Genomic DNA, 25,865 nt, shown 5'->3' with positions numbered 1-25,865 from the left:
TTTACATTACTTGAATAAGAAGTAACAACATTTCAGCCATGCTACTGGGAAATGAACTAAAAACACAGCATTATGTCTTAGATATCATCTTCTCAAAGTGGTTCACAGCTCCTAAAAACTCCCACTCTTTCACAATATTGGTTAAAGCTCTCCGTTTTGGAGTGTTTTCTGAATGTTTTTTTCCCCCTCCAAGACTTCTGAGTGCTTTTTTTTTTTTTTTTGACCTTCCAAAGAATGTTCTTAAGGAAACATAAACTGGTCTTTAGTTCGGTCCTTCAAGTGTGTTCCAACTGTCCTGTGACTTGGCGTGAGCAGCAGTTTGGAAAGATAATGACTTCACATGTGATGGACGAAGCACATGCCCAACAGATTGGTTAACTGTCATGTGAGAGAGACTTGGCTACAAAATGAAGTTTGAGAAATAATATTAGGTTCAAAAAAATTGTGGCTAGAAGTTATGCATTGGAAAGGATATGTCTCATAAGAGCGACTTTTCTTTTTTTTTTCTACCCTGCAGTAACACAGAGAACATGTATACGGACTAAATATATTCTTGTAATTTGATGGATGTTATATTAAGAATAGAGGATGTCGGAGGAAACCTAGTGCATGCATTCATGCTTGTTCATGCACGTCTTCCAGACATTATACAGTACCAGTCAAAAGTTTGGACACACTTTCTAATTCAGTGGTTTATCTTGAGTTTTATAAATTAAAAGACACTTCACGTCTTAAAGTAATGATGGATGTCGTTTCTCTTTACCTAGTTGAGCGGTTCTGGACAGAATATGGATTACGACAGTTGTGGAATAGGGCTATTTACTGCCTTATTTATTATTTACTGTTTGATATCGAATGCATGAAGAAGGCAAGAAATTGCACTAATTACCTTTTGACGAGACACACCTTTTAACTGAAAAGCATTCCAGGTGACTACCTCATGAAGCTGGTTAAGATAATGCCAATAGAGTGCAAAGTGTCAATATAACATTACATTAGTGACATTTTATCAGACACTGTTATCCAGAGTGACGTATAACGTACCCCGAGCAGTCTGGGGAGCAGTTGGGGGTTAGGTGCCTTGCTCAAGGGCGCTTCAGCCATTTCTGCTGGACCAGGGAATCAAACCAGTGACCTTTTGGTCCCACAGCTGCTTCTCTAACCATTAGGCCATGGCTTCCCCTAGGAAGGTAAAAGGTCATCAAGGTAAACAGTAGCTACTTTGAAGAATCTAAAAGCTCATCTCATTATCTGTAGCCACTTTATCCTGTTCTACAGGGTCGCGGGCAAGCTGGAGCCTATCCCAGCTGAGTACGGGCGAAAGGCGGGGTACACCCTGGACAAGTCACCAGGTCATCACAGGGCAACACATAGACACAGATAACCATTCACACCTACGGTCAATTTAGAGTCACCAGTTAACCTAACCTGCATGTCTTTGGACTGTGGGGGAAACCGGAGCACCCGGAGGAAACCCACGCGGACACGGGGAGAACATGCAAACTCCGCACATACCCCTTTTCCACCAAATCAGTTCCAGGGCTGGTTCAGGGCCAGTGCTGGTTCACAACTCGTTCAACTTGCGAGCCAGCTGAGAACCAGTTTGCTTTTCCATCGCTTGCAGTGCCACGTCATTACGTTGCTGTATACGTCAGTTACGTCGCTACGTTTGCTTAAACCTTGGTACGAATATCGAAGCAAAAACAACACGGAAGAAGCAGCAGCAGCAGCAACAACAACAATAATAATAATAATAATGGATGACTTCGCATTTGTACAGCTGCTGCTTCTCGCTGCTTAAAAATGGCGATCTTTCGCGGTCTTGTTATTGTTGTTGGTCTTAACAACTCCGCCCCCCCGCTGACGTAAGCGGTTCTTTCCTCTGGCCCAGCAGAGAGTTGGTGCTAGCCTGGAACCGGTTTTTCTGGCCCCAGAGCCAGTTCTTTATCAGTGGAAACAGAAAACCCGGTTCCAAACTAAGCACTGGCCCCGAACCAGCCCTGGAACTGCTTTGGTGGAAAAGGGGCAACAGAAAGGCCCTCGCCGGCCACAGGGCTCGAACCCAGGACCTTCTTGCTGTGAGGCGACAGCGCTAACCACTACACCACCGTGCCGCCAGAATCGAAAATATCAAACATACAATTTTTTTGTTTACCACTGATAGATTTTGATTTGTCCGTACTGAAGAAGGTTGAATTGACAGAGTCTGATGATCTCAGAGATTCTGCCTCATGGATCGATCCTGGAGCAATAATCACTGACACAGACACAGCAGTCCAGAGATGTTTCTCAGTTTATTGAAGCACAAGCATGAGCACATATCCACGTTCAAGCGTGTGTTGTAGCGATACGACTGGAAGATGTAATTTCAGGAAGCAGAGTTGTTTTGAGTATGACGGAGTAGCTTCAGCGGGTATTGGAAAATTACTGGGCAGGATAACCTTATGAAAACAGAGAGCAGATGTGCGAGCAACGATAAGTTTCAAGGATTTAACTGAAACTAACCAAAACAAGTGGCAAGCATGCCAAACAAATAACTCGGTCCGCCACATAATTCCATGTACACTCACTGGCTACTTTGTTAGGAACACACACACACCTCCTGTTTTATGCCGTTATCTAATCAGCCGATTCCTTGACGGCAGCACAGTGTATAAAATAATGCAGCTACAAATCAAGAGCTTCAGTTAATGTTCACTTCAAACATCAGAATGGGACAAATTGTGATCTCAAAGCGTGACTTTCACTGTGGCATGGGTATGCATGCCACATCTCTGAACTGTTGTGTCTGCGTCAGTGATTATTGCTCCAGGAACGATCCATGAGGCAGAATCTCTGAGATCATTCATACTCGGGCGGCACGGTGGTGTAGCGGTTAGCACGATCGCCTCACAGCAAGAAGGTCCGGGTTCGAACCCAGCGGTCGGCGAAGGCCTTTCTGTGTGGAGTTTGCATGTTCTCCCCGTGTCTGTGTGGGTTTCCTCCGGGTGCTCCGGTTTCCCCCACAGTCCAAAGACATGCGGTTAGGTTAATATGGGACGGCCTTGGGCTGAGGTGCCCTTGAGCGAGGCACCGAACTCCCGATTGCTCCCCGGGTGCTGTTAGCATGGCTGCCCACTGCTCTGGCTATCTGTGTGTGTGTGCTCATCGCTCATGTGTGTTTTCACTGCTTCAGATGGGTTAAATGCAGAGAGGGAATTCACAAGCGTGTGATGAATAAAGTTGTGCTTTCTTTACTCTGTCAATTCGATGTTCTTCAGTACAGACAAATCAAAATCTATCAGTGGTAAATAAAAAAATTGTTTGATACTTTAGATTCTTCAAAGTAACTACTTTTTCCCTTGATGACCTTTTACCTTCCTAGGGGAAGCCATGGCCTAATGGGTAGAGAAGCAGCTGTGGGACCAAAAGGTCACTGGTTTGATTCCCTGGTCCAGCAGAAATGGCTGAAGCGCCCTTGAGCAAGGCACCTAACCCCCAACTGCTCCCCAGGCTGCTCTGGGTACGTTATACGTCACTCTGGATAAGAGCGTCTGATAAATGCCATTAATGTAATGTTATATTGACACTTTGCACTCTATTGGCATTATCTTAACCAGTTTCATGAGGTAGTCACCTGGAATGCTTTTCAGTTAAAAGGTGTGTCTCGTCAAAAGGTAAACGTGCAATTTCTTGCCTTCTTGATGCGTTTGAGATCAAACAGTAAATAATAAATAAGGCAGTAAATAGCCCTATTCCACAACTGTCGTAATCCATATTCTGTCCAGAACCGCTCAACTAAGTAAAGAGAAACGACATCCATCATTACTTTAAGACATGAAGTGTGTCTTAATTTATAAAACTCAAGATAAACCACTGAATTAGAAAGTGTGTCCAAACTTTTGACTGGTACTGTATAATGTCTGGAAGACGTGCATGAACAAGCATGAATGCATGCACTAGGTTTCCTCCGACATCCTCTATTCTTAATATAAGAGCCAGATGGACTGGTTTGAGTATTACAGAAACTGCTGATCTCCTGGGGTTTTCACACACAACAGTCTCTAGAGTTTACACAGAATGGTGCAGAAAAACAAAAAACATTGAGTGAGCGACAGTTCTGTGGGTTTGAAACAAACGCCTTGTTGAGAGAAACGGCCAGATTCGAGGTTCGAGCTGCCAGGAAGGATATAGCAACTCATAACTCTTTACAACCGTGGTGAGCAGAAAAGCATCTCAGCATGCAGCAGCAGAAGACCACATTGGGTTCCACTCCTGCCAGCCAAGAACAGGTTCCTATTAAAGGTTCCATGGCATGGTGGTTTGTTGATGCTTTAAACGGGCTCGTGGAGGCTTCCGGATGTTATATCCGCAGCCTTTCTCGAAATGAACCCTCGGCACGTAAATATAGCCTCCTGGGAGAAAGCCCCATTTCAGCGCTTTTCCCAGTGCGTCGTTTTGCTAATGAGAAGCAGGAGGTGGGGAAGGGTAGAGGGTGGGGGCGGGCCATGGTGGGTGGGCCATGGGGGGAGGGGCTTGACCAAGCTGCGCGCACACATACTCGCTGTTATCAGCGCCTGTAGCCACGCTGCTAAGACAAAACCCCGTTCTCCCTCGGACTCCTTTCGTAAACTCAACGTGACCCAGAGAACAGAGAGTGAGAGTGTTCGGAGTGGTAGTTTACGAACGTATAATACCCTAGGCTTGAACACGCACTCCATAACCAAAGAGGACAGAAGCAGCAACTACAGCAACATATCGCTTATCCAACAGAAGACATGCATTGCGGAGCAATAGTCAAACATAAGCTCATAAGTTACAGTCAATTTCCAGACTAAACTCAGTTTAACAGAGCATGCTGCATGCTCTTTAGTTTTGTAGCGCAGATTACCTGGCTAACTGCAGGAAGCGGTTAGCTGCACAGCTAGTGTAGCCATTGCTAGGCTAACGCACCGATTTTAAAACACGGCAAAACGACTTAACAGTTATACACTTACTTGTTCGGTGTTTGTTGCTGATGCGGCAGGGATGCTTGGTACGGACCCAGGCTTCAGTGACAGTTGATGTGCAAAACCTGCCCTGTACTGTCCCACGTTGTGGAAACATTCCTCAGGAAAATGCTTCCAACAAACATACACCGTCTTAGGTAGACTCGACGGCGTATTATTGAAGTAAATAAAATTAAGCCACTGCGTCTTCAGGGGCTCTCCCGTCGGCAGTAAAAACAGACTCCTTTCTGTGTTGTCACATCCATGTACAGCGCAATTTCCATGTTTCGCTCGCTTAGGTGATGCCATGTTGTTGTGTCCTCTATGGTCTCCTCACTACAACTGGGCGGGGCAATCCATACAGTGGGTGGGAATCCAGTGGGGGGGCGTGGGGATCATCTCCCTTGCTGACGTAGTAAAGGGAAGAGCTTATCAACGCACCGTTTTGACGCGCCATTCTCAAATGTTGGGCATAGTTTGGTTTACACATTATGAAATTTCTAGCCACTGGGGTGACTTAAGAAGGTCAGAGGAACTCATTTTAACGTTAAAAACCTCAGAAAGTGAAAATTTCATGCCATGGGACCTTTAACGTCACCGGTAAGGGTATGTTCCATATGTTATTTCATAGGTTTGATGTCTTCAGTATTGTTGTACAATGTAGAAAATAGTCAAAATACAGAAAAAAAAAAACCTATGAATGAGTAGGTGTGTGGCAGCACGGTGGTGTAGTGGTTAGCGCTGTTGCCTCACAGCAAGAAGGTCCTGGGTTCGAGCCCCGTGGCTGGCGAGGGCCTTTCTGTGCGGAGTTTGCATGTTCTCCCCGTGTCCGCGTGGGTTTCCTCCGGGTGCTCCGGTTTCCCCCACAGTCCAAAGACATGCAGGTTAGGTTAACTGGTGACTCTAAATTGACCGTAGGTGTGAATGTGAGTGTGAATGGTTGTCTGTGTCTATGTGTCAGCCCTGTGATGACCTGGCGACTTGTCCAGGGTGTACCCCGCCTTTCGCCCGTAGTCAGCTGGGATAGGCTCCAGCTTGCCTGCAACCCTGTAGAACAGGATAAAGCGGCTAGAGATAATGAGATGAGATGAGATGAGTAGGTGTGTCCAAACTTTTGACTGGTACTGTATCTATTTGTCTGTCCATTTCACGGCACGTACACTGTATATAGTGCAAATTATGGTTACGAAGACTTATCCTGTGGTTCTGTACAGTTACCCATGTGTAGACTGTCCTGTATATTTATAGTAATGTGCTACACTTGTCATTCCACAGAAATGGTAGGTTTGTACACTGCTCTGGTCTTCACTTCTTGCACTTTATACTGTATGTTACTGCAGTTAGAGCAACTGTTTTGTCTTGTGGGTCGTGTTATGGTGCTGTAGACATGATATTTTGTCCCGCCGTCTGTGTCTGTGTATGCAGAAGGGATGTCAACAAATCCTGAACTGGATCATAGACCTGACATAGAATCTATTGCTCGTTTTTATACATCGCACATTTTGATCTTTGGTTCCATTCCATGTCGCTGTTTGGCACAGAACTGTCTAGCAGCAGAAGGCCCTTGGGGAATAGTTAAGTGTGTGTGTGCATGCAGGTGCCTGTGTGTGTTGGGGAAGTTTGTCTCAGAGCCTGCACGCAGCAAACAGCTATTATCCCTCCTCTTCCTCTGTGATGAAGGAAGCCATGTGACATGGGGGTCAGATGAGTGCAGGAGCCGAGAGTGAGCCTTCATCATACTGCATCATCAGGTCACGGAGTGAGTGCATGCTGACTGGGGAAAATAAAAAAACACACACAATGAAGCAGACTTGCTTGGGCAAACTCTGTTTTGATTAGCCTGATAATGCGTGTAGTAACACCCCCCCACCCCCTGACACACACACGTACAACAGCTAACTGGAAAGTTTTTCCCAGTCAGTCTGATTCATGCTAACACTAACTGAATCACACAAGATGATGCGCACATACAGACGTAAATAAGTACTCCACTCACATTTGGCTTCGGCCACGCAGAGGAGTTTTCATGTCCTCAGGCAGTGAATATTTTTAGTGGACTTTCGTAGAATCTGGAAAGTCACAGATTATGGTGATTTTTATTTATTGGTTACAGAATTAATTTACTTCGTGAGGAATTAAATAACTTTCTTGAATAACTTCAAATGTGTGACTCATTTGAATTCCTGATTTCCTTCTCACTTGTCTCTCTCCTTGGTTTTAAGTACACAAGAAAAGAAAGGTTTAAGTGTCAACTAATTAATTTTGTCTTGGGACAGGCAAAAATATCTCATCTCATCTCATTATCTCTAGCCGCTTTATCCTGTTCTACAGGGTCGCAGGCAAGCTGGAGCCTATCCCAGCTGACTACGGGTGAAAGGCGGGGTACACCCTGGACAAGTCGCCAGGTCATCACAGGGCTGACACATAGACACAGACAACCATTCACACTCACATTCACACCTACGCTCAATTTAGAGTCACCAGTTAACGTAACCTGCATGTCTTTGGACTGTGGGGGAAACCGGAGGAAACCCAGGCAGACACGGGGAGAACATGCAAACTCCGCACAGAAAGGCCTTCGCCAGCCACGGGGCTCGAACCCGGACCTTCTTGCTGTGAGGTGACAGTGCTAACCACTACACCACCAGGCCACCCTGACCATATACAGTAGTAGAGAAAACAAAGTGTCACAAGAAGCACAACATGATGCCACAAAGATCTTTCAGAAATCAGTGAAAGCGAGGATCCTTGTTAATTTTAATTTTTATAAAGTAGTGTTTCTCAAACTTTTTCAGACCAAGCACCACTTTATCCATTAAAAAAAAAAATTGTGCCCCACCTAACCCTTAAATCTCATCTCATCTCATTATCTCTAGCTGCTTTATCCTGTTCTACAGGGTCGCAGGCAAGCTGGAGCCTATCCCAGCTGACTACGGGCGAAAGGCGGGGTACACCCTGGACAAGTCGCCAGGTCATCACAGGGCTGACACATAGACACAGACAACCACTCACACTCACATTCACACCTACGGTCAATTTAGAGTCACCAGTTAGCCTAACCTGCATGTCTTTGGACTGTGGGGGAAACCGGAGCACCCGGAGGAAACCCACGCGGACACGGGGAGAACATGCAAACTCCACACGGAAAGGCCCTCGCCGGCCACGGGGCTCGAACCCGGACCTTCTTGCTGTGAGGTGACAGTGCTAACCACTACACCACCATGCCGCCCATCCTTAAATATCCCGAAATAAAACCAATGAGCCTACTTCAACAACATATTACAAATTACACACTCATGAAATGACAGTTTTACAAATAGTATAGCCGACTCACTCATTGTTGTCCTTCTCTTAATGTAAAGAATTGTGTTGCTTATTCTTATACATCAGTGAAGCAGTGTCTGGCTCCAAACCACACAGTTTTAATCTTGTATTGGGGGCCACATTGATCCGGTTGCACTGCTTTGTTTTCTCAAACAAAGAATCATCATGTCTTTGCACTTTGTCCTTGCTCGTGTCGGATGTGTCTTGTGCTTTTCTTTTGACTGACCCGGTCTTCAGCCACCGATCTGTTATCTCTTTGACAGTTTGATGCTAAGTCTAACTCGGTTACTCGTAGTTTTTCCACATTCCCTCCACATTCAGAGGTGATGTGATATGAAAGCGTAACCTAAACTGACGTAGCTATCGGCAGTGTCGCAAAACTGTTGGCTTGCTTAATGTCCGACAAATTCAAATAATAGGCTACTATTTGAATTTACATCAGACTTTATTCAATATAGAAAACAACTCATCTGTGCTACTCAGAACTTTGCTTTTGGAGTCACGTAGGTGGATGATCAACTGGTGTTTGCAAAAGTATCTGAATGATTGATTGATTTAAAAAAAAAAGTTTTTTCTTTTTCTTTTTTTTTTTTAAAGCTAGATGGCCTTTCGATTTCATAAAATCTGTGAAATTTAGTTCCCTCTGAAATTTGGTCATTTGTGATGCATGTTTATTTCTGTAATATCGGGAAAAAAAAAACCAGGCCATTCTGTGGCTGGGAAGTTATTTAATTTGATGAGATTTCTGAGCAAATAATGTCCATGAAATCACTCACTTCGCACAGTCAGGCAGACAGAGGAAGTCCATGTGCGCATGCGCAGTTTTACCTTCTTCTTCTTTGGGGTTTTACGGCATGCGACATCCAGTGTTGCATTACTGCACAGTTACATCATTCTGTCGCTAAACGAACAGCTGATCACACCGAGGTGCTCGCTGATCGCCGATATTTATTATTTTGGTCCTGCGTTCCCTTTCCTTCTCAACATAAGGTCTTTTCTTCTCGCTTTCCGTTACTGTAGTCGGTCTTCCACATTTCATTCGCACACTCGCGTCCTCCGTTTTTCTCTCCTGTTTCAAATTTGTATCCCACAATGCCTTGCGTGGACGGGGAAAGCCCACCACGTGATGCATGACGTAGTATCTTGAATTGGTTCATGGTGAAGCAGGAAAAAATAGCCGAGAATTTAGGGCCACATGGCCCTAAATTCATTAATTGTTCTATTTAAAAAAAAAAAAAAAAAGAATAAAATTGGCAGTCTGTGATTCAAATTCAGTAGTTTTCAGTCCACTAAACAAAAATAATTGGGTGCCAGGGAAAATTTTATGACCTAAACCTGAAAAATCTGAAAGGCAGTCTACCTTTAAGTAACATTTTTTTAAACTGGCTCCCTTTGAGACCAACTTACTGTCTTAAACAGTACATGTTTGTGTTTACCCAGATACTCATGAATGCTTTTATCTATCTATTTATATATTTACTTATTCATTGCCTTATTTATTTATTTTAGGTAGATAGTTAACAATTGCTATTTATTTGAAAGTGCGATGGTGGACACATCGTGATAGATTAAAATAAAGAGCTGAAAAAGTCTCTCTCTCTCTGTCTGTCTCTCTCTCTGTCTCTCATGCACATAACTTAAATTGGCCAGATTTATGAATTTAAAGTCAGGTTTATTGAGCAGCTCATTAGCTTGTCAGCCAGCTACCCTATTTGTCTTCACCATCTGGGGAAATCTTCTGTGAGTCAGACGCATAGACTGTATGATCAAATCAAGCTCTACACTGCCAGAAGAAACACAGGGGCTTAGTTGAGAGAGTTGAATTATAGGAGTGGAGATATTGTTCTAGGTCCCTTCATTTTCTCCGTGCATGGGTAATGCAGAGATGAACAGTTTCAGCAAGCGTCCAGAAAACAAGCATCATTTTAATGTTTTAGTTCTATTCAAATGAGGTCAATTTGATGCAGGAAAGAGATCGAGCCAAACGATTGGCTTAAATAATTACTTGGCCTGATCGTATCGCACGTGTGGTCCGTTTCTTCAGTTCTCCACTCACGATTTCAGTTTCCACTTGCCGTTAGTTCCCATTTACTGTTTGTCTCAAGATGAAAGAAAAACTTTCCAGCACGAGTTCTTCTTATGCTGTCATATATACAGTAAAGGGAAAATATAGCTTGGCATGATGTACAGTGGTGCTTGAAAGTTTGTGAACCCTTTAGAATTTTCTATATTTCTGCATAAATATGACCTAAAACATCATCAGATTTTCACACAAGTCCTAAAAGTAGATAAAGAGAACCCAGTTAAACAAATGAGACAAAAATATTATACTTGGTCATTTATTTATTGAGGAAAATGATCCAATATTACATATCTGTGAGTGGCAAAAGTATGTGAACCTCTAGGATTAGCAGTTAATTTGAAGGTGAAATTAGAGTCAGGTGTTTTCAATCAATGGGATGACAATCAGGTGTGAGTGGGCACCCTGTTTTATTTAAAGAACAGGGATCTATCAAAGTCTGATCTTCACAATGCATGTTTGTGGAAGTGGATCATGGCACGAACAAAGGAGATTTCTGAGGACCTCAGAAAAAGCGTTGTTGATGCTCATCAGGATGGAAAAGGTTACAAAACCATCTCTAAAGAGTTTGGACTCCACCAATCCACAGTCAGACAGATTGTGTACAAATGGAGGAAATTCAAGACCATTGTTCCCCTCCCCAGGAGTGGTCGACCAACAAAGATCACTCCGAGAGCGAGGTGTGTAATAGTCGGTGAGGTCACAAAGGACCCCAGGGTAACTTCTAAGCAACTGAAGGCCTCTCTCACATTGGCTAATGTTAAATGTTCATGAGTCCACCATCAGGAGAACACTGAACAACAATGGTGTGCATGGCAGGGTTGTAAGGAGAAAGCCACTGCTCTCCAGAAAGTTAAAATTCCTCCAAGCCGGTGTGCAGGACTGATCAACAGTTACCGGAAACGTTTAGTTGCAGGTATTGCTGCACAAGGGGGTCACACCAGATACTGAAAGCAAAGGTTCACATACTTTTGCCACTCACCGATATGTAATATTGGATCATTTTCCTCAATAAATAAATGACAAAGTATAATATTTTTGTCTCATTTGTTTAACTGGGTTCTCTTTATCTACTTTTAGGACTTGTGTGAAAATCTGATGATGTTTTAGGTCACATTTATGCAGAAATATAGAAAATTTTAAAGGGTTTCAAGCACCACTGTAGCAGAGATTGTTGGTGCTTCTGTTGCGGGTACGAATTTACCAGTGAACATGTTATTATGCTAATCTGCCAGTGAAGCTAGCACGTCACATGTAAATCAAGCAAACCGTTTTCACAGACTAGTGCATTATTTCATTTGTGTTTAACTAGTTTGGCTTAAAAGCTGACTATTGTATACATAGGTAGTGCAGTTTGTCATTCTCAAGTGCTGGAGAGTAGCTATCAGTACTTGGTGTTGCTTTCTGGTGTGAACGTAGGGTTCGTTTCTGTGTTTCTAATAAGTGTGTGTAATTCAGAGAAATGGAGGGAAATCAGGAACAGAGCCATATTGTGGTAGTATCAGTGTACAACTCTGTTCCTGAGTGAAAGGTCGTTTGTGTGAAGAGTGTGCGTGTGTGTGTAAGAGTGAGAGAGATTTGGGTAGGGGGCAGTTGGGCAGGTGCAATGACAGCTGGTGTGGGCAGCCCAAACCGAGGGGGAGGAAGAGAGGAATGAGTGAACATGGCAGTGGAAAAGGGGACGTGCGAGTGCCGCCAACAGCACTTCCATCCAGATTTAATTTTCCACTGAAGAACATGAGTGCTTTTAAACGTCAAGGACGATTTAGAGCAGTTGAGCTTTCTGATTTAGTCTTTTAGCATTGGCTGTATTTGCCATCGAATGACTATTCAGGATTGACAATGGGGTTGTTTGGTGTGTGTGTGTGTGTTAGAGAGAGAGACAGAGAGAGAGAGAGAGAGAGATGGGGTGGGCTGAAGAAAGAGGAGGACTATTAACCAGCCTTCATTGAACAACGCTTTATGGAAGGGGAAAGAATAAAAGCAGCACAGGGAGGAGAGAGAGGAGAGAAAGTGCAGTATGTAATTTGGGTTTGGCGTTTCCAGCAGTGTGTGCTATTTTTACACCCGAAATGCAGCGTTCATCTAAACTACGCATTCAACAGGCAGATTACATTGCAATGAAACTCGTAGGACAAATGAAACATGGAAGAGAAAACAGTAACAGTATCAGGAAGGTTGAACTAATGGATGTAGGATGGCATGGAGACAGCAGACGTGAGGACGAGGCGAGCCAAGCAAGTGGAATGGAAAATGCGCATACACACACACACAGCCAGTGACTTTTGACAATCATTTCCAAACCCATCTGTTTCATGCCCAGCAGTTCCCAAAGGGCGTTTAGCTGTATGTGCAAACTTCACTGAATCAGCCATCTTAATTAACACAGCAGTAGATGGAAACGAACGAGCAAAAGCATAGAATCAAATTAAGGTCGATTGTGAAATCTTTAAAAAGATTTCCTGCGCCTCCTTGAAGGCATTAGCGGAATAAATAGTGGAAGCTCCGAGGAAGAAACATTAACGCTAAACTGAAGCGTCTCTCACACACATTACTGTATGAGTTCTGTTTTACTACTGAGCCTTGGGGAGGTTTTGGATTCTCTCTCATGTCAGATTACTTTTTGCGGTTAGATCAAGTGGCGTAAATAGCCTACATGAGCTAATGTTAGTTTCCAGCTCTTATAAATATTTCTCTTCAGCTTTGGAGCAAAGAATTCTCGGCTCAGAGTTCACATGGAGCGAGTCGTCGGGAGCCCAAAGACCAAATCGTTTAGGTTGTGAAGGAAAATCAGAACGTTTTACTCACCATTAGCTGCATTTTTAAATGTAACCCAGACTGAACCATTTGCACTTATTATGGGGGGGTAAGACTGTAGACCGAGGGCTGGGTGGAAAGTTTAGTCTACCAACTTATTTATTCAAACAAAATCAGTCTGTTTGTAACTTTATTCAACTACGAGAACCCATATTCTGACAGTTCGTAAAAAAAAAAAAAGTCATAAATAAACAGTAAGGCACTATAATCCAGCTTCAGTACTCTCCTGCCAAAAGGGCATCAACTGTTCGAGAGTGTGAAGTGATGCCTGGCTTCAATGTTAAGAAGAAGAAACCTTTATTTGTCACATGCACACTTCAAGCACAGTGAAATTCATCCTCTGCATTTAACCCATCTGAAGCAGTGAACACACGCACACACCCAGAGCAGTGGGCAGCTACACCAGAGTGCCCGGGGAGCAGTCAGGGGTCGGGTACCTTGCTCAAGGGCACCTCAGCCCAAGGCCGCCCCATGCTAACATAACTGCATGTCTTTGGACTGTGGGGGAAACCGGAGCACCCGGAGGAAACCCACGCAGACACGGGGAGAACATGCAAACTCCGAACAGAAAGGCCCTCACCATCCGCTGGGTTCGAACCCGGAACCTTCTTGCTGTGAGGCGACCGTGCTAACCACTACACCACCGTGCCACCCGGTGACACACAGTTCTAATATCGCAAATGTCGGCTAGAATTTTATCTGATGTTTGTCTGGAAAACTTTCTATGGAGCTTTAGTCAAGTCCTAATTTTTTAAATTGTATTACTTATAAACACAATCATGACATACTTGCCAACTTTTCAAAATTCTCATGGGGGAGAAAAGCGCGTGAACGACATTTTTAATTGGACAAGCGTATGATGCGTGGTTGAAACGATAAAAACAAAATTTAAAAATGGCACTATAAATACTACCATACTATCAAAATATACTCAACAAAGAAATTCACTCGAATGCAAAATTTTAGTACGACCAAAATACACTCACTAGTAATCTTTCACTTAAAACCTCAAAACTCGATCAAAATCAGTCACTTTCCAGATAATTCACTTGTAAACTTTCACTTAACTTTCAAACATAACTTCAAAATAGCACTAAGACAGGGGTGGCACGGTGGTGTGGTGGTTAGCGCTGTCGCCTCACAGCAAGAAGGTCCGGGTTCGAGCCCCGTGGCCGGCGAGGGCCTTTCTGTGCGGAGTTTGCATGTTCTCCCCGTGTCCGCGTGGGTTTCCTCCGGGTGCTCCGGTTTCCCCCACAGTCCAAAGACATGCAGGTTAGGTTAACTGGTGACTCTAAATTGAGCGTAGGTGTGAATGTGAGTGTGAATGGTTGTCTGTGTCTATGTGTCAGCCCTGTGATGACCTGGCGACTTGTCCAGGGTGTACCCCGCCTTTCGCCCATAGTCAGCTGGGATAGGCTCCAGCTTGCCTGCGACCCTGTAGAACAGGATAAAGCGGCTACAGATGATGAGATGAGATGAGCACTAAGACACTACCACACTATTCAAATACACTCATCAAACACATTCTCTGTCATGCAAAATTTCACTAAACACTTTAGAAATTGTACAGTTTGTTTCTGAAATGGTATGGAAGACTAGTTTAATTTCACACTCAAATGCCCATTATATTCTGATTTAAGGTATCTTTACCTGAAAATGTGTAACTGGCTGGTCGAGCATTTGCTTATCCATGGAAATTCATTCTCCCGTGCAACCTGGTATTTGCATTCATATTATTTTTTGCCGTTTGGTATTTAGTTTAGTGGCCATGATGAATGACTGCTTGTAAAAAATGTCGGACAGCCTGGGTGAATCCTACATTACGGAAGTGACTGTCGTTCTGGTCACTGATTGGTTAAAAATCAGTTGACGTCAGCAGTGTTTCTCATATATGATTCTGATTGGACATAATCGGGAGTATTTTTAACTTGGCGGTAGGGATTTCCCAAAACCGGGAGATTTTCCAGTTTTTAACAAATACGATTGGGAGGCGGGAGACGGAGGCTAAAATCGGGAGCCTCCCGCCGAAATCAGGAGGGTTGGCAAGTATGTCATGATTTTTGATCTCGTCTCATTTCATTATCTCTAGCCGCTTTATCCTGTTCTACAGGGTCGCAGGTAAGCTGGAGCCTATCCCAGCTGACTACAGGCGAAAGGCGGGGTACACCCTGGACAAGTCGCCAGGTCATCACAGGGCTGACACATAGACACAGACAACCATTCACACTCACATTCACACCTACGCTCAATTTAGAGTCACCAGTTAACCTAACCTGCATGTCTTTGGACTGTGGGGGAAACCGGAGCACCCGGAGGAAACCCACGCAGACACGGGGAGAACATGCAAACTCCGCACAGAAAGGCCTTCGTTGGCCCCGGGGCTCGAACCCGGACCTTCTTGCTGTGAGGCGACTGCGCTAAACACTACACCACTGTGCCACCCCTAAACAATGAAATTGAATTATTTATTGATTTAATTTATTTAGTTAAACCAAAAAAATTAAAATTCTTTAAATATTCGGCAGTAACTTTTATTGAATTATTGATGGTGAAATTAGGTGAATCAAAAATATGTCTGTGTAAATATAAGATTGTGAAGTACAATGTGGGAGTAAAGGTTGTTTTTTTGTTCAAGGTACAAAAGCACTGTTTAAAAAGTAGGATTTTTATACATTCATGCAAAATGTATAAAAGGGTGTGGTGTCATGTTAGATGTACACTATGTGGCCAAAAGTATGTGGACACCCGACCACCACGCCAGCATGTGGTTCTTTCCTAAAGTGTTGCCACAAAATTGGAAGCACACAACTGTCTAGAATGCCTTTGTATGTTGTATCATTAGAAATTCGCTTTACTGGAACCAAGGAACCCAAACCGGTTACAGCATCATAGTACCCTTGTGCACAAAGCAAGCTCCATGAAGGCATGGTTTGCCACGTTTGGAATGGAAGAACTTGAGTGGCCTGCACAGGTCACTCATGAAATCTCCTGTTGCTGAATGGGAAAATCCCCACAGCCATGTTCCAAAGTCTAGTAGCAAGGCTTCGCAGATGTGTGGAGGATATGAAAACGGCAAAGTGGGACGAAATCTAGAAAGGGTTGTTCAAAAAGCATGAGTGTTGTAGCCAGATGTCCACAAACTTTTGGCCATATAGTGTATTACTATAAAGATAATCACTGGCCAGATTGTTTTTGATCACCTTCATAATGGGGACCTCTTGTGGTAAGCAGGTGTTACTACACCGTTTTTGTAGCAAAGATGATTTAATCCTCCATGGGATTTCATCACTTATTTACATCATAGGTTCAGTCTGTCTAATTTGTTTGGCTTAACTTTTGGAATACAGTTTTTCGATACAATGTGCGGTTACACCGTTCCCATAGAAACACAAAAACTGTCAATCGCAAGTGCAGAACTCTTACCACTGTCTTTCTGTGTCCCTTTCACTTGTGTGTGTGCTACAGGAGGAGGCGATTCCTGAACTGGAGATAGATGTGGATGAGTTATTGGACATGCAGAATGATGAGGATCGCGCTGCACGCGTTAAGGTTGTGCGATTCACATCCTCTACCGATGCCATTTTAATATTTTACAGTATTTTCAGGAAGGATTGTTTTTATTAACGAAGTATTTCTTCTGTTCTTTTGCAGGATCTGCTGGTGGACTGTTACAAACCTACTGAAGTAAGCACCTTTTCCACCAAGTTAAAATGAAATAAATATTAAAAATTTTATATATGAGTGATTCCACGCTTATGGGTACTGAAATGGGGACATGAACTTATTTTTAAAAATTCACCTAAAACCATTTCTTTTTTTTACCATCAGGTCACAAAACATGTAATCTTTAATGAATGATATGTTAAAAGAACTTTAATTTTCTGAGGTGTAATAAAAACATATTTATATGCCAAAGTCAGAACGTAACAGAAGTGTTGTGGACATATATATTCTCAATTTTAACAATGTAGAATTACTTTTTGAAACATAGGAAGGTGATGTTTTAGCAAATATAATTAATAAACACGTGTAGTAGAATAAACATACACATTCTTTCAATAAGATTAACAGGGTATATAGCTAGATTGTAATTTGTAACAGACGCGAGATGGACAATCGTAACAGAAGTAATGTAACAGACATCATTTTGGAACTCATAGGCTTGACTTTGGCATATAAATATGTTTTTATTACATCTCAGAAAATTAAAGTTATCTTTTAACATATCATTCATTAAAGATTACATGTTTTGTGACCTGATGGTAAAAAAAGAAATGGTTTTAGGTGAATAAGTTCATGTCCCCATTTCAGTACCCATAAGCGTGGAATCACTCATATATATATATATATATATATATATATATATATATATATATATATATATATATATAAACATACTGTACAGTGCTGTGCAAAAGTCTGAGGCACCCTATGGTTTTTTTTATTTTCATACAAACTTTGTTATAGATTTCTATTTTATGACTTCTGCATTATCGAGTCCATACAAAAACATTTTAGAGTCCAAATGTTCATTTTACAGCACAAAATTAAATGTTACAGGAAAAAAAAAGTTTGTATCTGAGCAGCATATTACATAAGAGAGCACTTTTCAGATTGAAAAAAGAAAACATAATGAAGGCTGCTGGGTTTTGGTGCAAAATGAAGAAGCGAGTTTGACAGTCAAAGTGTCCAGAAGAACTGTGGCTGCTTCTGTAAGATGCTCAGTAAAACCTACAGCTCATTTCCACATAAAACTGCACTCACTGTACCTGAGACTACTATTTTTAATTTTTTTTTAAAGCAAAGGGTCGTCTCACACCAAATATTGACTTTGTTTCATTTATTATGGCTTACTGCTGTTCATAGTGTGTGTATATATATATATATATTTTTTTTTTTTAATGTTGAAACATTCCATTTCATTATTTTTAAGCCATGTATGTATGTGTGTGTGTGTGTGTGTGTGTGTGTGTGTGTGTGTGTGTGTGTGTGTGTATGTACACACTTTGGCCAAAAACTGAAAAAGGCGTTGACTGTTTTTGACCGACATTTTTAGTGGCATCACTAATAAATATACTTAACAGCTGTTATCAACTTATATACTGATAGTTAATTTGGACTCACAATGATAGATTTTATTTCACATAAATGAACTCAAAAAAAAAATACCATGATGGAATGTGAGCATGTTGCATTAGCACACCTTTTAAGCAGAGAACTCAAAACACCTGCGCAACCGTCAGTCATTATTGATTCACATCTGCTGTTTTTAATAGGGGGAAAAGAAGACTGCTCTATATATTTTGTGCACTGTTAAAATATCAGTCTCCTGTGAAACGTTTAAAGGTTAGCAGGTCTGAAACGGTGATTGAAATTTTTTTTTTTTTTGTATTTTCCATCTCACTTGCACCTCCCCATGCTATTGCCTCACAGTTTGAATACCTCAGGTCTATATTAAAAAAATTTTGAAAGTTCAATGAATTAATTAAAGTAAAAGAAACAAAAGAATATATATATTATATGATTTATTAACTTCTTACAAACTTTCTAATTTAGTATATCATATGTGATGTGTGTAGTGCAGCATGAGGTGGTTTTTGCAAAGAGGGGTTTGTTCTGTAGTTACAGCATCAAGGAACATTGCACCACCATGAGGCTTATTAAGTTCAAATCTGCATACAAAATGAGAAGCTTTTTCATGAATAAATATGAATAAAATAATTTATTCTATGAATAAAATATAAAAGAACGGACACAACCTGCCTGTTCCAGCTGTCCAGGATTGCAACAAGAAAGTAGTATTTAATGAGAAAACCGAAAAAGGGAAAAAAAATCATTACTTGCTACAGTGAGTAATAATAACCTAATACACATAACACGTCAAAAAGTGCATCAGTATGAGTGTCATCATCTGTAGCCGCTTTATCCTGTTCTACAGGGTCGCAGGCAAGCTGGAGCCTATCCCAGCTGACTATGGGCGAAAGGCGGGGTACACCCTGGACAAGTCGCCAGGTCATCACAGGGCTGACACATAGACACACACAACCATTCACACTCACACCTACGGTCAATTTAGAGTCACCAGTTAACCTAACCTGCATGTCTTTGGACTGTGGGGGAAACCGGAGCACCCGGAGGAAACCCACGCGGACACGGGGAGAACATGCAAACTCCGCACAGAAAGGCCCTCGCCGGCCATGGGGCTCGAACCCGGACCTTCTTGCTGTGAGGCGACAGCGCTAACCACTACACCACTGTGCCGCCCGTGTATCAGTATACAACCCCAATTCAAAAAAAAGTTGGGATGCTGTGTAAACTGTCAATAAAAACAGAATACAATAATTTGCAAATCATGGAAACCCTATATTTCATTGAAAATACTACAAAGACAACAGATCAAATGTTAAAACTAAGAAATTTTTTTTTGAAAAATATACACTCATTTTGAATTTGATGTCAACAACACGTTTCAAAAAGGTTGGGACAGGGACATGTTTAACACTGTAGCATCTTTATTTTAAACAACACTCTAGAAACGTTTAGGAACTGAGGAGACCAACTGCTGTAGTTTTGACAGTGAAATGTCCTCTTTTTTCCTGATACACAGTTTCAGTTGCTCAACAGTTCAGGGTCTCCTTTGTCGTATTTTGCGCTTCATAATGCACCAAATATTTTAAATAGGAGACAGGTCTGGACTGCAGGCAGGCCAGTTTAACACCCAGACTCTTTTACTACAGAGCCATGCAGTTTTAATATGTACAGAAAGCATTTTCCCTACAGACACGTGTCTGCTTTTAACGCAGTGTCTCCTGAGGGCCTGAAGATCACAGGCATCCAATGTCAGTTTTCAGCCTTGTCTCTTGCATACAGAGATTTCTCCAGATTCTCTGAATCTTTTAATGATATTATGTACCATAGATGATATGATCCCCAAATTCTTTGCAATTTTATATTGAGGAACGTTATTCTTAAATTGTTGCACTGTTTGCCCATGCAGTCTTTCACAGAGCGGTGAACCCCTCCCCATATTTACTTCTGAGAGACTCCGCCTCTCTGGGATGCTCTTTTTATACCCAATCATGTGACTGACCTGCTGCCAATTAACCAAATTAGGTTTTGTTTTTTTTTTTAAATTACACAATTTTTCAAGTCTTTTATTGTCCCTGTCCCAACTTTTCTGAAACTTGTTGATACCATCAAATTCAAAATGAGCATATATTTTTCAAAAAACAATAAAAATTTCTCAGTTTCAACATTTGATATGTTGTCTTTGTACTATTTTCAATGAAATATAGGGTTTCCATGATTTGCAAATTTTCACATTCTGTTTTTGTTTTACAGTGTCCCAACTTTTTATACCCCCTGCAAAGAGTTTTTTTTTTTGGGGGGGGTAGTATATAGGAATCACCCTGTCCATCCGTCCGTCCATCCGTCTGTCCCTGTGTATTATAAGTGCAACTCCTCCTAAACGGTTTGATGAATTTTGATGAAACTTTACACAGTTGCAGTATACCATAATTCAACTTATTCCCTTACATATGGCAATATATGATGACAGGCTCGTAAGCGGGGGGTATTCTATACTGAGTTTACTCACAATTCTATTTTTTTTTATTGGGTTTGAATTAATATTTGCAATGTTGGTATTATTTGTCATATCCTGAAGCCCTAATGAATATATTTTGCCAGCATTTCTAATCACTTCAGTAAGTACAGTTATAATGTACACAAAACTGTACTGAAGTTCCAGATTTTGAGCAAATCTCTTGAAAAGCCATTAATCGTTTGTCCCTCTTTCTTCTTTTTATCCCTGCAGGACTTTGTAGTCGAGTTGCTTGACAAAATCCGCGGCATGCAGAAGCTCAGCACGCCTCAGAAGAAATGATGCACCAATAGCCTCGGCTCCTCCTCTTAACCCTCCCCCAGCCAATCCCAGCTTCCTCCTCTGCTTCAACAGGTGCTCAACCAATCACATGAGACAGAGGAGGAAGTGAGGTGACTGGGGAATCTAGCCAATCAGATTCTTATAAGCAGGGCTTATTTTTGTTTTATTCATTTTGTTAACTTTATGGTATATTATTTTTTTTTCTAAAAGGGGAAACGATTTCATTGTGTTTTGAAGCATTTGTAGAAATCCTAGCGATATATTTCAACACGTACGTTTTTAGATGTTAGGTGACTGTGTGAAATTTTGCTCTAATGCAATACTGTACACTTGTCCCCAGTGGACAGCACTCGTTATAAACATGCTGTTTGTACTTCTCTGAAAATATTATGGCCCTTAACTGCAATATAGTACATTTGGAAGATATGAGATGTATGTGGCCTTGTCCATTCAAACAAACAAACAAATTCCTTGATTTGACCCCCCCTCCCATAGAGCATGAAAGGGCTTGCAATGGAGTGATGTCAATATGTTTGTTCATGTGGATGAGGATGAGGTGGATGGTGGTGGAAAAATGGAGCTTTTTTTTGAGACATGCAAACCCACATACTTAAAAACACACATTTCTCCACACACACACTCACGCAGACAGACGGGCGTCACCCCCCTCAGGGATCTGTAGGAACCACACGCCACAGCTGTGGTTATTGGGCCCCACACTCAAACACAGATGTGCACGATGGCATGTGGTGCACAGAGGGAGATTATGGCATGCTGGAGGGTCTAGCAGCTTGCCGTGAGGTTTTATCAGTTTATAAGATCCCAATTAATACTTTCATTTGATTCTGCGAAATCATCTTACTCAGAAAGCCATCTGCTTCCTTTCTCATAACACAGCGATAATAGGGCTAATCGCATATCCCATGTCTGCAGTGGACTGAGTGGCCAAGTGCTTCACTTTCAACCCCCCATTTTTGACATCCATTCAGTATACACAGATGAGTACACAGCCTTTTTAAATTGTATGATATTTTATCATGTAATGACTGTTAATTAGTAACTCCACATGATCTGGAGTGAAATGCAAGAGAGAGACAGCGATAGTCCTTCTAACCACAGCTCCTATTTAGTTCCTCCTCTCTCCATCCAGTCCTCATCTTTTCCCAGTAAGAATACCCTTTTCTATAACAGATGTTGCCTTAGTACATATGGTACACAAACCAAATAAACGGAGGCATTCATTTGGGAAATATACAGTATATAAAACAGCGATTTTGTAATTTTTTTTTTGCTTTTGTGTTCAAAACCTCCTTATTGTACTCTCCTGGATTCTGTTTTCTAGAAGAAATAAGTTGATAACATTTGAACCTTGAATACAGGTTGAAAACAGTAAGTTTTAGATGTGTGTAAAATACAATGGATTTGTCCATTTTAATAGTGTGTGTATTGTATCAGATAAAGCTGTTGTTGTTTTTTTCATGCAACAGCACATTAAATAGACAAATCGTGAACTAAATTTAATAAGAGAAATGATACGTTTGATACAGTGCAGGAATCTGACATTAGTCTGCGATTGAAGGTCATATTTGGTGGGGTGGGGGAAATTATGAGAAAATGTAGCAGTAAACACGTTTTGTTAGTTTCCTGGGTTTGTTAAACTTTATGCAACTTGAATAAAAAATATTTTAAAACACCACTTTCTGTCTTACAGTGTGTTATGTTTCATTTTTAATCAACATATTTGGACATAAGTTATAAAATGTGAAAAATCATGACAGTGGTTCATTCACAAGTGTGTGCAAAGCACATTGTGTCTTCCTTGAGAAGAAGGCTATGTTCTCAGGAATGGTTACTCCGAGATGCACATAAAAACAAACAAAAGCATGTCACGTGAAATGATCAATGATTGGGCTTATTTTTGCACCCAAATGCTCGACACTCGGGCATCTTTAGGGTTGATTACAAGAATTTAGAAGCGATGTATCCACGAGATCCACTAGCCTCTGTGAATCATGTAGTGTGTAGATGACGTCACAATTTGTCCTCAGAGTGCGATATTTGAACCTTGGAGAGAGTAAGATGTCAGCACCCAGGGACATTGTTTTTCTTTTAAAATAAAATCTGTACACAGTATACAGGCACAAATATGAACAAGCGAACACTCAAACATGTCTTGTATGCATATTATCTGTCAGCATAAAGGAGTTTACTTTTGGGGTTTTTTTGGAGTTTAAACATGAAACCCCACTGTGCTTTCAGAATACATGCTCTGGAAGCTTGGCCAATTTATTCAACATAAAGATTTATGCACATATAATAAAAGTGACCTTGTTGGGAATGTGAATGGTGTCTATGACTACAGAATGGTTTTCATACAACCCTTCCCATATACAAAGGATAAAGGAATACAGTATATTTGGTTGTACTGTGTTTAGTCATTATCCTAATTAAGACTTAATTTAATTGTGATGAAAAGACATAACATTTCATTTTTAGAGAATAGGTTCTCAAGTGGGCGGCACGGTGGTGTAGTGGTTAGCGCTGTCGCCTCACAGCAAGAAGGTCTGGGTTCGAGCCCCGTGGCCGGCGAGGGCCTTTCTGTGTGGAGTTTGCATGTTCTCCCCGTGTCCGCGTGGGTTTCCTCCGGGTGCTCCGGTTTCCCCACAGTCCAAAGACATGCAGGTTAGGTTAACTGGTGACTCTAAATTGACCGTAGGTGTGAATGTGAGTGTGAATGGTTGTCTGTGTCTATGTGTCAGCCCTGTGATGACCTGGCGACTTGTCCAGGGTGTACCCCGCCTTTCACCCGTAGTCAGCTGGGATAGGCTCCAGCTTGCCTGCGACCCTGTAGAACAGGATAAAGCGGCTAGAGATAATGAGATGAGATGAGGTTATCAAGTGTTTACAGTCAGGGCCTCAATTAATAAAAAAATAAAATAAAATCCATGGATTCCCCTCAGTGCATATTTATTTTACAAACTACACTATATTGGCAAATGTACATGGACACCTGAACATCTAGAATGGGGAAGCTGTGGCCTAATGGTTAGAGAAGCAACTTTGGGGGAAAAACAGTCAAAAAAGCTCACGAGTTTGGTTCCCTGGACCAGCAGGAATGGCTGAAGTGCCCCTGAGCAAGGCACCTAAACCCCATCAGCATCTCTAAGCACAGAACATTTTTTGATTAGTGGTGCTTGAAAATTTGTGAACCCTTTAGAATTTTCTATATTTCTGCATAAATATGACCTGAAACAATATCAGATTTTCACACAAGTCCTAAAAGTAGATATAGAGAACCCAGTTAAACAAATGAGGCAAAAATATTATACTTGGTCATTTATTTATTGAGGAAAATGATCCAGTATTGCACATCCGTGAGTGGCAAAAGTATGTGAACCTTTGCTTTCAGTATCTGGTGTGACCCCCTTGTACAGCAATAACTGCAACTAAACGTTTCCGGTAACTGTTGATCAGTCCTGCACACCGGCTTGGAGGAATTTTAGCCCATTCCTCCATACAGAACAGCTTCAACTCTGGGATGGTGGTGGGTTTCCTCACATGAACTGCTCACTTCAGGTCCTTCCACAACATTTCCATTGGATTAAGGTCAGGACTTTGACTTGGCCATTCCAAAACATTAACTTGATTCTTCTTTAACCATTCTTTGGTAGAACGATTTGTGTGCTTAGGGTCGTTGTCTTGCTGCATGACCCACCTTCTCTTGAGATTCAGTTCATGGACAGATGTCCTGACATTTTCCTTTAGAATTTGCTGGTATAATTCAGAATTCATTGTTCCATCAATGATGGCAAGCCATCCTGGCCCAGATGCAGCAAAACAGGCCCAAACCATGATACTACCACCACCATGTTTCACAGATGGGATAAGGTTCTTATGCTGGAATGCAGTGTTTTCCTTTCTCCAAACATAATGCTTCTCATTTAAACCAAAAAGTTCTATTTTAGTCTCATCCATCCACAAAACATTTTTCCAATAGCCTTCTGGCTTGTCCACGTGATCTTTAGCAAACTGCAGACGAGCAGCAATGTTCTTTTTGGAGAGCAGTGGCTTTCTCCTTGCAACCCTGCCATGCACACCATTGTTGTTCAGTGTTCTCCTGATGGTGGACTCATGAACATTAACATTAGCCAATGTGAGAGAGGCCTTCAGTTGCTTAGAAGTTACCCTGGGGTCCTTTGTGACTTTGCCGACTATTACACGCCTTGGTCTTGGAGTGATCTTTGTTGGTCGACCACTCCTGGGGAGGGTAACAATGGTCTTGAATTTCCTCCATTTGTACGCAATCTGTCTGTGGATTGGTGGAGTCCAAACTCTTTAGAGATGGTTTTGTAACCTTTTCCAGTCTGATGAGCATCAACAACGCTTTTTCTGAGGTCCTCAGAAATCTCCTTTGTTCGTGCCATGATACACTTCCACAAACGTATTATGAAGGTCAGACTTTGATAGAGCCCTGTTCTTTAAATAAAACAGGGTGCCCACTCACACCTATTTGTCATCCCATTGATTGAAAACACCTAACTCTAATTTCACCTTCAAATTAACTGCTAATCCTAGAGGTTCACATACTTTTGCCACTCACAGATATGTAATATTGGATCATTTTCCTCAATAAATAAATGACCAAGTATGATATTTTTGTCTCATCTGTTTAACTGGGTTCTCTTTATCTACTTTTAGGACTTGTGTGAAAATCTGATGATGTTTTAGGTCATATTTATGCAGAAATATAGAAAATTCTAAATGGTTCACAAACTTTCAAACACCACTGTAT

General features: G+C 41.7%; 1 protein-coding gene across 1 annotated transcript in view; it reads left to right on the top strand.

Annotated features, from left to right (window-relative positions):
- ppp1r14bb (protein phosphatase 1, regulatory (inhibitor) subunit 14Bb) overlaps positions 1-22,769 on the top strand; it is a 67,627-nt gene extending 44,858 nt beyond the window's left edge. The window contains exons 2-4 of the mRNA XM_060918611.1: positions 16,654-16,737; positions 16,840-16,872; positions 21,005-22,769. Of these exons, the coding sequence (XP_060774594.1) occupies positions 16,654-16,737; positions 16,840-16,872; positions 21,005-21,073 (186 nt within the window). The 3' untranslated portion in view covers positions 21,074-22,769. The remainder of the gene's footprint in view (positions 1-16,653; positions 16,738-16,839; positions 16,873-21,004) is intronic.
- Positions 22,770-25,865: the final 3,096 nt, after the last annotated feature.

Source organism: Neoarius graeffei, chromosome 1 (genome assembly GCF_027579695.1).
Source record: "Neoarius graeffei isolate fNeoGra1 chromosome 1, fNeoGra1.pri, whole genome shotgun sequence".
NCBI classification, from domain to species: Eukaryota; Metazoa; Chordata; class Actinopteri; order Siluriformes; family Ariidae; genus Neoarius; species Neoarius graeffei.
Note: the sequence above shows the minus strand (reverse complement) of the source record. Positions and strands in the feature narration are given on the sequence as shown.